This window comes from Thamnophis sirtalis, unplaced genomic scaffold, assembly GCF_051295495.1.
Source record: "Thamnophis sirtalis isolate CommonGarterSnake01/CBP01778 unplaced genomic scaffold, rThaSir2_p1.2 scaffold_11, whole genome shotgun sequence".
NCBI classification, from domain to species: domain Eukaryota; kingdom Metazoa; phylum Chordata; class Lepidosauria; order Squamata; family Natricidae; genus Thamnophis; species Thamnophis sirtalis.
Genome location: NW_028261391.1, coordinates 31,152,969 through 31,167,639, shown reverse-complemented (window position 1 = coordinate 31,167,639; position 14,671 = coordinate 31,152,969). Strand labels below are relative to the sequence as shown.

Sequence of the window (14,671 nt, the reverse complement as noted above, 5' to 3'; positions counted from 1 at the left end):
GATATTAAAAGTAATAAACTTAGCAGAAATGGCTAAAATATCAGCATATCTCAAGGATCATTCAGACGAGAAATATAAGCTGGAATGGAGAAGATGGATTGATTATATTCAAAATAAATATGGGACTAAGAAACTCCAGATAGCTTATGACTGAATGAGCAAGGAATGATATAACTTGTTTAAAGTTAGCTTTACAAAAGGAGAGTTAAAGCACAAGTGAGGGATGATGCTAAAGTCTGTTAGTTTATTTTAGAATATGGTTGTTAAATGTTTATACCCTGTATGCTCTGGGAGGTTGGGGGGGGGGAGGTTGGGGGAGGTGGGTTCGGGTGGGGGAGGGGAGGTATATATTTGTAAAAAAAAGATAACCAATAATATGTTTAGTGACCATTCAAAGTTACAATGACACTGGAAAAAGTGACTTATGACCATTTTTCACACATGACATTTGCAGCATCCCCATGGTCACATGATTTACATTCGCAAGCCTGACCACTGACTCACATTTATGACAGTTGCAGCATCCCGGAGTCATGTGATCTCCAAGCAAAGTCAATGGGGAAACCAGATTTACTTAACAATCGTGTATCAATTTAACAACTGCAGTGATTCACCTAAGAAATGTGGCAAGAAAAGTCATAAAATGGGGCAACAAATTTCTCACTTAGCTATTTTGGGCTCAATTGTGGTCATAAATGGAGGACTATCTGAATATGCCATGCAGACTCAGACACAATTGATATGGACAACCATATAAATTAGATGGAATAGAATAGAATTCTTTATTGGCCAAGTGTGATTTGACACACAATAAATTTGTCTTTGGTGCATAGGCTCTCAGTGTACATAAAAGAAAAGATACATTCATCAAGAATCATAAGGCACAACACTTAAGGATAGTCATAGAGTACAAATATGCAATCATATCATATTAGGAAAGAATCAATATAAACCGTAAGGATACAAGCACAAAGTTACATACAGTCATAAGTGGAAGTGGAAGGAGATGAGTAATAGGAATGATGAGAAGATTAAGAGTAGTGCAGACTTAGTAAATAGTTTGACAGTATGTTTAATGATAAATTATATGTGTGTGTATATATATGTATATATGTGTATTTATTTATTTAAATAAATATATATAATATAATATTATAATTTATTATATTATTATAATTAATTATAGTATGTTTAAGTAATAGTTTGATTGATTGATTGATAGATAGATAGATAGACGGACAGATAGATAGATAAAGATGAGAGATATGAGAAATGAGACAGAGAGGTTATTCATTATTATTCTACATACCTTTGGAACCCTTTCTCCCAAATTCTCCAGGAGGACCAGATAGACCAATTTGCCCTTCTTCTCCTTTTACACCTGATGCTCCCATTACTCCTGCATTTCCTGGGAGGCCTGGGAAACCTTGCATGCCTTGGGATCCTTTGTCTCCTTGATAGAACATTGAGAGAAAAGAGATCGTTAAGTTATACAATACTGATGTATCGACTGGATTCCACAACAAGTCATGGCTTGTCCAACGCAGGTTCACGTTTCATATTTTTAGATTCTGAACCCCCAAATCAGCAGGCTCATATCTATTTTATTGAAAATGATACATATACATGATGTTTACATTTAAAATTCAGAGAATTTTTTATTAGAGTCATATACCTTTTGTTCCTGGAAGACCTGGCGGTCCGTTTTCCCCTGAAAATCCTGGATCTCCCCGTAAGCCTGGAAAGCCAGGTGGCCCTTGGGTTCCAGGGGCTCCCGGCAATCCTTTCATTCCAGCTGGGCCTGGTGCTCCCATATCTCCCTGAGGGCCTTTAATACCCTTCAATCCTAATGGGAAAACACAGCAAGAAATATGTTATTCCATTCTTTCCAAAGCAACATTTAAAAAGGGAATTCTTCCAATTATGTCTACTTGTTCCTCTTCACTCACCACATCTAGATATCCAAGAACTGGAAGAGGCAAAGGAAACCAGACAAGATAGGCAAAATTACAATAACATTCAGAGCATTTAGAAGCAGAATTTGAAATTCTTGAGCCAAGTCTTTAGAGCTGTATTGATGTTGCTTCCTTCTATAAGGAAACTATTCACTCCAATTATTTCTTTATTGCTAACATAATTTTCCAGCAACCAAAATGACACCTATGTTCATTGATGAAGTATACAGAAACCAAATTGACGATATTATTGGTACAAGGAGGTGGAAGAGCTCACTTATAACAACAAAGACAAGGCAAGGAGCTGATTACAAGCTTTTTGTGTATAAGTTTCATTGCCAAGTAGGGAGGCTAGGAAGGCTTTCTAATGAAATAGTTATAGATTTTAAAAAGGTTCTAACCCAGTGGTGTCAAACTCGATTTCATTGAGGGCTGCACCAGGTTGTGTTTTACTTCAGGGGCCAGGTTGGGTGTGGCCAGCTCAACGCCACTCATGTCAGGGACTCCTGTGGTGGCCAGAGTGCTCTGCCAGTGAAAACAGACTCCTGATGTCAGTTTTTGGCTGCGATGGCCTCCTGCAACCCTCTGCCATAGGAAAAAAAAGCTTGTGAGGGCCTCATGCGACCCTCATGAGCTCCATTTTCACTGGCAGAGGCACTCCGGACCAGTCCTTTGCTGTTTCCAGGATGGTCCTGTGGGCCAGATTTAAGCACTCCACAGGCCCTGGGCCTTGAGTTTGACACCCCTGTTCTAACCAAACAATGCCAGCAAATCTTCAGAATGACACAGTAGCCAACTGAGTGGAAAAGGTCATTCTAATACCAATACGCAAAAGGGACTTAAGAATGTGCCAATAATCACACAATATCCTTACTTTCATGTACTTACAGTCATCTTAGTGTCAACTAACACAGATTACAGCTGTATCTGAAAAAGGAGGTGCCAGATGTCCAAAATGGCTTTAGAAAGGGCCAGGTATAAAAAACATTGCTAATGCATGTTGTTGTATAACAGTGTAAGTCAAAGAATGCTAGAAAGAAGTCAGTTGTGCTTAATTGATTATAGAAAGGCCTTTGATTTTGTTGATCATGTCAAACTGTGGAATGTGCTGAGAATAATAGGAATTCCATTGTCTTTATGCAAAACCTATACAAAGGTCAGGAAGGTACATTCTGATACACATGGTAGCCACATGATGAAACAGACTGGCTCCAGGATGGCAAAAGAGTGAGACAAAGAGTTATATACTCTCATTTTATATATTTAACCTATTTGGAGAGTATATGTTGAGAAAAGTTGGATTAGAGGAAGAATAGCCTGATTTTAAAACTGGAGGAAGAAAGAGCAATAACCTGTGCTATGCTGATACTACTCTGAAAGCTGAAAATGCAAGTGATCTGCAAGCTCTAGTAAAGAAAGTCAATGAGAAAAATGAGAAAGTCAATGAAAACAAAACAAAACAAAAAGATTGCATATAAAGACCAAATGGGTGACAAAAGAATACACCCCACCAGCCTTAGATCTGACAATGAAGATGCTGAAGTGGTCGATAGGATAGTTCTGCCTTTTAGAATTGAGGATTAACAATAAAGAATTCAGCAGTCAAGAAATATACTGTGGACTAGCACTTAGTACAATTCCAATGAAAGCCTTGGAGGGAAAGTTCTCACAATACTAATCACCATGCTCAAATTATTCTACTTCAGATCAATTAGGTAAAGACCGAGCTCCCTATAGGAAAGCTCTAATGCTGGGAAAGAGGGGAAAATGTATAACCAGCATCAAAGTGGATGGAATTTGTTGTAATGATGATGGGTGCACAATGGAAGATCAGAAGGATCATGCTGGTGATAGATACTGACACACACGTGTATATATACAGTATGTACCCACACAGACACAAGTACATATGTTAAAGAAAACATGTATTCAGGACAGGAAAAATTTAGATATTGCTTTCCTGCTAAAGAAATTTGGGAGAACACGGGGGAATGGTCCAATGAGAAGATATGGTAGCTTCTAATCCAAACTGAATATCTGCAAAGATGCAACAATGTTAGTATGCATTTGTCTGTGTGCATGTCTGTAGACACACTCACATATACATACATGCAGAGACAACATAGACAATGTGTGACTATGCATATACATGCTTACACCTATAGATACATAAACAAGTTTGAGAAGATTTGCATCCCGCTGTATATTTTGGCTTGTTGAGCATTTCCCTGCCTCACAAAAAATGGGAAAGAAAGTTAAATGCTCACATGCATAAATGTTTAAATCAGTTTGGATCCATCTGAAATCTTGACATAGCCTTCAATTAAGCAACAACTTAAAAAAATCAATTTTAAGAAAAAAATTCTCTGTGATATGAAGGGACAAGAACTTCCATGATGTGCAGTCTGAAATTAATATTTTCTGGGAAAGCTTTATAGTTGAGATATGCAGTAAATGTTGACCACTTAATGAAGATTGCTACTGAATGCTATTGTTAGATTATTGCTTTGAAGGCCAAACAGGAACTTGAATGAAGGCTAAAGCCAACTATCTGATGGGTCCAAATACTAGGTATTAATCGTGTAGAGAATATGATCAATGAAGATGTATGTGATTTTTGTTTTCATCCATATTAAATTGTGATGTGCTCACCTTTAGGTCCTTGTGTTCCAACAGAGCCTGATGGTCCTGGTAGCCCTTGCAACATTTTCTCACAGACCAGACCAGGTGATCCAGGATAACCCATCACTCCTGTGTCACCTTTTTGGCCTTGGAGACCTTTAGCTCCTGGAAGTCCTGGTGTGCCAGGTTGCCCTGAAAACAGATTATTACTTTTATAAGTTGGGGGGGGGGAGGAGACAAACAAATATCTCACTTTCCTAGAAAAGTTGAAAATTAACATGCTTAATAGCAATAGCACTAAGGCTTATATACCAATTTACAGTGCTTTTCAGCACCCCCTAAGCAGTTTACAGAGTCAGCATATTGCCCCCAACAATTTGGGTCTTCATTTTATGTGGTAGATGCCATGGCATTCCTGGAATTTTAAATCCAATTTACTATAAAGTGACATTTAAAAAATAGAAAAGTCTTAATTATGTCTGCATACTTTCAGATAATATTGCCCTTTCCTGAATTTAAATTCTATTTGCTATAAAATAGATAAAAGTATATATATCAGAAATTGACTTTATTTGTACAGCTTTGCTCCACATATACCCTCTAGAAATATTTTGATAATGATGCTAATGCACCAATTTGTAACAAAACAGATTCATCAGTGAATCTGTAGCTTCGGGAAATCATATCTACTTAAAATAACTCAAGCATGAGGACAGAACAATAGGAACTAAAAACTCATTTATCTCTGAAATCTTAAAAGCACTGATGTGGTCCATTCAGTCCCACTGATAAAGATAGAAGGAAAGATTGTGAAACTACTGTAGGAAATGGAATTTGCTATGCATATTTTAAGTCTTATGATGTTACGGTGCTCATGGGCAATGAGAATGTGGCAAGATGCATCACTTCTATTTGATTCAGACTAAAAATGACAATAACATTTTATAATGTTTCTCTAATTCATAAAATACTTTGGTTTTTACACTTCTTTTTGTTGAGTTATCTCCTTCCTTTTTCTTATATTTTGATTGATGTGCTCACTGAATTAACTATGATTGAATTGTTCCATATTTTATAGAAAAGGAAATGCAACTAAATGTGTTTCTGAAAGGAGACGGAAAGTAGAAATAAGAGTGGCCATCTGGGTAATTAAAAAAGACTGTATGTCTTCCCATTTTCTTTATTTTTATTAACTCTTTTTAAAAACTGTTTCCTCCCCAATAAGATTTAATTTTGCATCCTTTGGCTTCTTATACTACAAATTTGTTTTATTTATTTTTATTCCAGCCCCCAGCCCCACTCTGGCAAATAAAATATAACTGGTGGAATTCAAGTACATTTTTGAATTGTGTGGACCTCTCACCTGGAAGCCCAGGAAATCCAGGGTCACCTGTTAGGCCTGGCAAACCTGGTAGCCCTGGAAGACCTCTTTTGCCCGGGGTACCTGGAGGGCTGTAGGTAATGTCACCTGGAACACCTTTTGGACTTTGAAGCCCAGGAAGGCCTGGCAATCCAGGAGGGCCATCCGGACTTGAACCTTGTTCACCTTGTTCACCTGGATCACCAGTCTCACCCCTTAAACCTTAGAATAATGACATATAGATTACACAGGTTAATGGTTAATTCATTCCAATATGTTCAGTTTCTAATGAAACAATATACAAAATAAGAATACAGAATATACTACAATATGAACTATATTTAGCACCAGCACTAGGACATAAGACATATACCAATTCATAGTGCTTTACAGCCCTCTGTAAGCAGTTTACAGTGTCAGCATATTGCCACCAACCATCTTAGCCCTCATTTTACCAATCTCGGAAGGATGGAAGGCTGAATCAGCCTTGAGCTAGTCAGGATCAAACTGCAAAACTGCTGGCAGCTAGCAGTCAGCAAAATTAGCCTGCAATACCATTGCACCACCACGATCACTCTTCTGAGGTCTATTGACATTGCAATTGCAGTAACCTTCCAGATATATTACAAGTCCCTTAATTCTCAAGCCTGTTACATTGGGAAGGTCTTATGTTGTAGCCTAAGATACTATACTTCAAAATTTTGTTTTTGTAGTAAATTATCAAAAAAGGTAGGTGGGAAGGAAGGAAGGAAGGAAGGAAGGAAGGAAGGAAGGAAGGAAGGAAGGAAGGAAGGAAGGAAAGATGGATTATAAAATGCAAAGACCTGCAAATAGAAGTACAATGATTGTGGCAAAAGAAAGCAAAGACAGTACCAATAGTAATAGGCACTTTAGGTGCAGCCCCAAAACAACTGGGGCATCTCTTGAATATCATCAGCATTGACAAAATCACCATCAGTCAATTTCAAAAGGTCGCTTTACTTGGAAAGCTTACATCCTGCTATGTCATCTTTAACACTATCAAACAACATTGGTCTATTTGTCTCTAGTGAAGAAGAACTTGATAGGTGAATAAAAATGCCAAATTCACTCTAAACATCTGGCTGACTATACAACCAACCATAACAATAACAAACAGTAAACTTTTTCATGAGATTCTGACATAACTTTTTATACTTAAGTAATTTTTTTAAAAAATTAAGACCATTTCTTTAAGAAATCATTTTTCATAGAAAATGGTTGTGGCTTCATGATTTCAAAACAGAATGGAATTTTCTTTGGAGAAGACATGATCATGCCAAACAGTATATGGAAAAAGGCAACTATTTCTGTTGGATCACCACCTATTGACTTTGGTGGAAGGGAAGGGGTTGTAAAGCTCTTAATAACAGAATAACAAAGATACCAATCAATTCTGGATATATTTTGAAAGCATATGATAGAAACCAGTTTACATTTAAACTGGTTTCTATCAATGCTTTAAATATAGGAGCCTTCTTTACATTTTCAGAAATTATACGAAATTAAGAAACAATAATAGTTAAAAAGAGATTATGTTACTGCTATTTGCATATCTCAGTGATAGAGAGATACTATATATCACTATGCTGTAATTCTGTCCTAAATATGATTTTAATTATGATTTTTTCAGCATTCAGGAATCTGTACACATTTATGTTTCAGTGTTGCATCAACTACAGGGGGGAAAGCAACAATAGTTAAGGCAATGTAGACTGGTTTTTGTAGATTTCCATGTTTAATAAACAAAATATTTGGATTTTTCCACTTACCTTCCGGACCAGGATTGCCTGATGTTCCTACTCTACCTTTCTGGCCTTTGTAACCATCAAAACCATTGGGTCCAGGTGGTCCAGGTGGACCTCTTAACCCTTTTGGACCTAATGTACAAAAATAACACAAGGGTGCATTACTGAATTATAAACACTTTTAAACATTCTATAAAGAAAATTAAAAGTGAGCTCTATTCATAAAACTAAAGAAAGGCTGCAGATAACCAACTACATAAATCCATCCAATAATTGCTTTGTTTGGCAATTGTAGAAAATTCTACCAACAATCTTATTCAAATTTCTATATTTTAAAATGCCTATCAATCAAGCTGAACAACACACATTTAACATTAAGAAGTCACAAAATAGGGATGACCTGATAACTAAAGCCACATTTGGTTCTTGCCATTGTATTTAAGTTCACAGATTTCTTAAGGTGTACCTCCCAAGTCACTTTCTGGGGGAACTTTTTATACTTTCTTTCTGTCTTTTCTTCTAGTTTGTATTATATTTTATTGTTCTGTTCACTATTTTTAATAACGTTATTTTAAAAAAAGTTCATTTAAATCTCTCTGTTTTAATATTTGGTACTTGGCCAAAAGCACCAGTGCAAGCAATCAAATCATCATAACAGTTCAGTTACACTTTTTTTAAACATTATAGAGGAGACAAATTGCATCTCACTTTTCTAGAAGGATGTGATAGAATTCTATAGTGAATCAAAGAGAATCAAAAAGAAAATATATCTGAGATTCATTATTAATCCTTTAGAAAGAACCTTCATGCTAATCAACTATATGTATGCATGTGAATATAGTATGTGTGTGTATGTATATATACATGTATATGTGTGTGTCTATATATGTATGTTCATCACTTAATTCACAGTCAATATAAAATGTCACACTTTCTCCTACACAGAATATCACAAAATAGTTTAAGCCAACTTTTTAGTTTGGATAAAATATTTATTTTATATTTTACTTTATTATTTTACCTTTATATTCCTGTTTTCATTCTAAAATGATTTTGCTACACTTTAATTTTGTATGAGTCTAAATTATAGAGAGCTGTTTATTTTTTAAAATGAAGACAAATAACTTGATTTAGCAAAAATAATTATTTTATTTTGGTGGCCATACCTGGTATACCTTTATATCCTGGTATACCTGGATTCCCGGGATATGCTCTTCCACTTGGGAGAATAATACCTAAAATAGAAAAAAAATCATGTGAATCTCAACTCTCAATCTTCCAGAGAAAGATTAAACCAATAATAGTTTATGAACTGGCTGGAAATTATTTGTAAGGAAACATTCCTTCTAGTTGTGGCAACATTTTGAGTAATTGAAACCACTAAATAAAAATTATACTTATTTCTAAATAAATATGCATAGATATCAATACAGGTAGTTCTTGGCTTATGACCATAATTGGACATGGAAATTTGGTTGCTAAACAATAAATCATTCACTTTGCTTATAAGAAGCTGGCTGCAAAGGTTACAAATAGCACCACATGACCACAAGGCACTGCAAAACTGTCATAAATGCAAGCCAGTTTCCAAGCAGCCAAATTGCAATCATATGAATGCAAGAGTGGTGCAATGATCATAATTTCAAGGATAGATAATAAATAAGTTTTTTCAGCACTGTCATAACTTTGGAATGTCATTAAATGATTGGTTGTAAGTCAAGGGCTCTTTATATTTTATTCGTAGATTAATGCTGCAATAACAGTTCTGTGTTGGTGAAATATCCAATTGAAAATTGCAATTTTTCCTTTTTTATTTTCAACATCAATTAATTACCTTTTTGACCCTTTGGCCCAGATGTTCCTTTTATACCAGGGCTTCCTGGATCTCCGGATAGGCCTGGGACACCTTGTGCGCCCTGAATCCCAAAACCTGGTGTCCCCCTTTGACCTCTTGGGCCTGGAATTCCAGGGTCTCCAGGAAATCCTTTATCACCTTGCGTAGCTCTTCCATCTTCTCCCTGTGCACCATTCAGGTAAATACAAAATAATATTTGTGACCTGAATGTCATTTAAATGCTATTACATTCAAGTTGATTTAAGATCCTATCCAGATGTAGCTAATTATCATGTGGGCAGCATGTCTGTTCTAAATTCTAATTAAATACTTTAAGTCATAATTAGTTAAACATATAAACTATATTTTATACATGTATAACAGAGGTGGTATTCAGGAGGTTCTGTCCAGTTCTGGAGAACTGGTAGCAGAAATTTTGAGTAGTTCAGAGAACCGGTAAATACCACCTCTGACTGGCCCCGCCCCCATCTATTCTCTGCCTCCTAAGTAACAGATTATCAGGAGGAAATGGGGATTTTGCAGTAACCTTCCCCTGGAGTGGGGAGGGAATGGAGATTTTACAGTATCCTTCCCCTGCCACGTCCACTAAGCCATACCCACCAATCCATGTCACACCCACCAAACCATGGCCAGAGATCCAGCAGTAAAAAAATTTGAATACCACTACTGATGTATAAAATACTATATTTTTATCAAAGTGATTTTGAAGTAAATTCACAGCAAACAACTACAAAACATTTTAAAAACCCAGAATCTGATAAATTCAAGACTGAGTTCTAGCAATATGCACACTTGAAGGAACAAAAATATTTTACCTGGCAACTCAATAACAACAAAATTTGAATTCTATTCATTGTTTTCTTTACCTCTGATGATGACAGTGCCACATGTATTTATTAGGAACCAATGACATACTCCACAAACAATGAAAAAAGTAATTTGTAATATGAGTAGACCATCTCAGTACTGAGAAATTGCTCAGTCCGGGTGTGGTTTAAAAACATCAAACAAGAATCTGCCTGGAAAGCACTAGAAAATATGTCTGCTTACAAAAATAGTTTGCCTATTGGTAAACGTGATTCTCCCGTCTCCTCCTGTAGAGGGCACTTTTTTTAGAGGCTTTTTTAAACAGTTAAGCACTAAGCAGAGTCATCCACTGTGACTCTGGCAGCAACTACCTCAGCCTTTTTCCTTTTACATTTTCTTTTCTTTTCATGATGACAGTGGTGAGGCTCTGCCTCCTCTGCCTGCACATCCCTGGCCAGAACCCACCCCTGGACTAGACACAGATGTCCAGATATTGCCAACTCCTGGAATTTCTTTGAAAAGGAAAAGGTACTAGTTTACAATAAAAGGCAGGCTTCAAGATAAACAGATTTACCTGAATCCCTTTATCGCCCGGGAATCCTCCTTCTCCAGTCTTGCCAGAACTGCCATTTATTCCTGGAAATCCATGTAGTCCCGGAACACCTCTTTCTCCTTTTACCCCTACAAATGATGGAAAGCTTATAATTACTATCTGAAGAAATACGTTCATGTTACTATTCAAGTCAGCCTCAGTTAATAAGAAAAATAATTTCCAATAGTTGTAGAACAGGGGTGTCAAACTCGCGGTGTCACGTTGTCGTCATGTGATGTATCGGGACTTTTTCTCCCTTCGCTAGACCAAGGGTGGGTGTAGCCAGTGTGTGATGCACCCATGTTGTAGAATAAGCATATATACAAAGGAAATAATTATATTGTAATAATGAAGAAAACTGGATGCATATCATAAAGTCTGTAAAGTTTAAAATTCCTTTCTGTCTTGCAAGGAATATTAACCAAAAACCCCAATAAAAACCATCTCTAATATAGGATACCTATAGGGATTGTGCATAATTTTAGTCTTTTTCTTAAAAAGTTAATTATAATGAGACAGATGAGAAGATACATTGAAAACATTTGGAATTTAGATAGCTTATAATGCATTTGAGTTCTGCAGAGGTTTTGTCAAAACTGAAGATGTCTTTAGAAAATTAGTATATAGTAGGTTACATACTTTATATAAGGAGCGGGCAATTTATTTTTTATGTGTTTTTTTTCCCAAAGGCCATATTTTCTTTGTGAATATTTTATAAGGACCTTTAAGAAATTGATAGGTGGATTTAGAATAGAATAGAATAACAGAGTTGGAAGGTACCTTGGAGGTCTTCTAGTCCAACCCACTGGCTAGGCAGGAAACCCTATACCATTCCAGACAAATGGCTATACAGCATCTTCTTAAAGACTTCCAGTGTTGGGGCATTCACAACTTCTGGAGGCAAGCTGTTCCACTGATTAATTGTTCTAACTGTCAGGAAATTTCACCTCAGTTCTAAGTTGCTTCTCTCCTTGATTAGTTTCCACCTGTTGCTTCTTGTTCTACATTCAGGTGCCCTGGGGATTAGTTTGACTCCCTCTTCTTTGTGGCAACCCCTGAGATATTGGAACACTGCTATCATGTCTCCCCTAGTCCTTCTTTTCATTAAAATAGACATACCCAGTTCCTGCAACTGTTCTTCATATGTTTTAGCCTCCAGTCCAGTAATCTTTCTTGCTCTTCTCTGCACTCTTTCTAGAGTCTCCACATCTTTTCTATATCGTGTCGACCAAAACTGGATGCAGTATTCCAAGTGTGGCCTTACCAAGGCATTATAAAGTGGTATTAACACTTCACATGATCTTGATTCTATTCCTCTGTTTATGTAGCCTAGAACTGTGTTGGCTTTTCTGGCAGCTTCTGCACACTGCTGGCTCATATTTAAATGGTTGTCCACTAGGACTCCAAGATCCCTCTCACAGTTACTACTATTGAGCAAGGTATCACCCATACTGTACCTGTGCATTTCATTTATGTTGCCTAAATGTAGAACCTTACTTTTAGTTGTAGGTGGAGTTAAACACTAGATGGGTCCACTGACAAAATGCAAATATATACCTCAGCATATAGCAGATTGTGCCAGATTGCCTTTTTTTTGGTGTTCTGAACTGATTCAAGGGGGTTTGGGAAGTATGCTAAAGGTTATTCATCTACTTCATGTAATGTAATAGAGAAATAAGTATTAGTGGTGAGATATATGATAAGATGCAAATTGCAGTATTTCTCCCATTATTGTTAATAGTGAGTCACAAAAATAAGTTTGAGAGATTTATTCTAATTATGACATTTTGGGAATTGACATCAATCATATAATCATTATTTCTTATTTCATTTTCCATTCTATTTACATAAGGACTATAATAAATCAAATCCAAATAGTACTTGATTAATTTAGTAAATCCAAATGGTTTAATTCTATGTTATGGGATAGATGATTTGCATTGATTTCAAGAGTCTGCATAGGTCACTTTTAAGGTTAATTTTAATATAACATTTCTGATAGTTGAAAATAATTTCAGAGTACCTCTTTGTAAGTAAAAACATAAGCAGCCCAGGCTCTAGTTCTCAGAATGGTAAACAAACTGAAGGAGAATTTATGTGTAATAAATTCCTATTGTTTTAAAAGCATACAGATGCATGTTAAATGGCAAAACATATCATGCAGGCTTAATATTTCATTTTGTGTTATTTTTGTCAGTCTTCTTGTTTAATACTGGTAAACCAAGATGAACTCAAAATTACCTGGTTCAGGTGTATCAGGCATCTGTAGTTTAAACAAGCCATTGTAAAATATATGACCCAATGTGGGATGGGAGAATATAGCCATCATGCTTAATTAAGATAATTGCAGTTGAGCTACACACAAGTACCCCATTGCTTTTACCTGTATCCTCCTTTTCCTTTTCCCCCAAGTGCAGTACAAGATTTGGAGATGTCAAAGCAGCAGTTCTCAAATCTTATAATTATAGTAGTTTGCATAGTTACCTTTGATCCTTACTTCAACTGGGTCACCTTTATCTCCTTTTTCACCTGTCAGTCCAAATGGACCTGGCAATCCCTTTGAAATTTAAAAATACCCAGGTTATTGTTAAATTCACTCAATTATTTATTTGAATTAATAAAATATTGTAATTATAAACTTATTCAATGAACAGCATGGGGAAAAAAGAGTATGGTGCTTGCTTACTTTCTCCCTCTACTTAATGAGAAATTTATTCTGTTTGAGAAGACAACACACTGATTAATGTATTTCTTCCATGACATAGTATGTAGTAGTAATGTCTTAGGAAGATTATAGGTATTGTTTAATGATTTGTTTTCATGACATTCAGTTCTACTAGAACATTTGCTTCCAACTTAACCTGATTGAATCTTTAAACTGCTATTTGTTAAATTATAATTTATACTCTACTTATAAGGTACTTCAGGTAATGCAATAAAATAGTAAAACTTAAAAAGAAAAACATACAATATTGAAACAATTATTAGATAATCTGTAGCTTGATGATTGTTATTGGGTTTATTTTTCTTGGCCATTTCCCCAATATTTGGAATCTGCCAAGGCATCAAGAATTGTAGACATTGCGGACATCATGTTTGGCTAAACTAATAGCACAATAGTGAAGGAGAAATTGAGACCTGATTTCAGCAATGTACAGATGATTTCTGTTAATTATTAACATTTGAATTGGGATTACTATAAACCAGATCGTTTCTGACAAGGAGCAAAGGTCAAGAAGACTTTTGAAAAAATTATCCAGCATCTTTTCTTCCTTTTCCTTTGTTTTAATTATAATTATTAATTATGAGATCATGTTTTATACTCTTGCACACATGTCTATATGTTTTCTCCTATTAATTAGCTTGATATAATTTTTAAAAAGCGGTTACTCACTAAGGGCCCTGGTCTTCCTCTTCTACCAGGAAAACCGGGATCACCTTTTCTTCCATATTTTCCAGGTGTTCCCACTTCTCCTTTTCTCCCAGGTATCCCTGGTAGACCTTGTTGGCCAGGTGGACCACAAGGGCCAAGCCCACAGGAGCAGTTCCCTGGATTTCCTGTATAAACAAAGCACCTAGCATAAACCCAGTGAGAAAACTAAGTGACAGTTAACTCTACCACCCTCCGACATGAGAAATAAACTTTGTTGGAGGATGCACCCACTGTTTGTTTACATTGTTTTATTCTGTCTTTCTCTCCAATTTCACATCTGG

At 36.0% G+C, this 14,671-nt stretch overlaps 1 protein-coding gene across 1 annotated transcript in view; it reads right to left on the bottom strand.

Moving 5' to 3' along the window:
• Window positions 1–14,671, bottom strand: part of COL4A4 (collagen type IV alpha 4 chain) — a 73,974-nt gene that overhangs the window by 29,766 nt on the left and 29,537 nt on the right. Inside the window, exons 22-31 of the mRNA XM_087726075.1 lie at window positions 14,352–14,515; window positions 13,442–13,514; window positions 10,940–11,046; window positions 9,538–9,721; window positions 8,870–8,938; window positions 7,728–7,835; window positions 5,941–6,159; window positions 4,608–4,769; window positions 1,676–1,846; window positions 1,310–1,453 (exon numbers count right to left, since the gene is read on the bottom strand). Of these exons, the coding sequence (XP_087582201.1) occupies window positions 1,310–1,453; window positions 1,676–1,846; window positions 4,608–4,769; window positions 5,941–6,159; window positions 7,728–7,835; window positions 8,870–8,938; window positions 9,538–9,721; window positions 10,940–11,046; window positions 13,442–13,514; window positions 14,352–14,515 (1,401 nt within the window). The remainder of the gene's footprint in view (window positions 1–1,309; window positions 1,454–1,675; window positions 1,847–4,607; window positions 4,770–5,940; window positions 6,160–7,727; window positions 7,836–8,869; window positions 8,939–9,537; window positions 9,722–10,939; window positions 11,047–13,441; window positions 13,515–14,351; window positions 14,516–14,671) is intronic.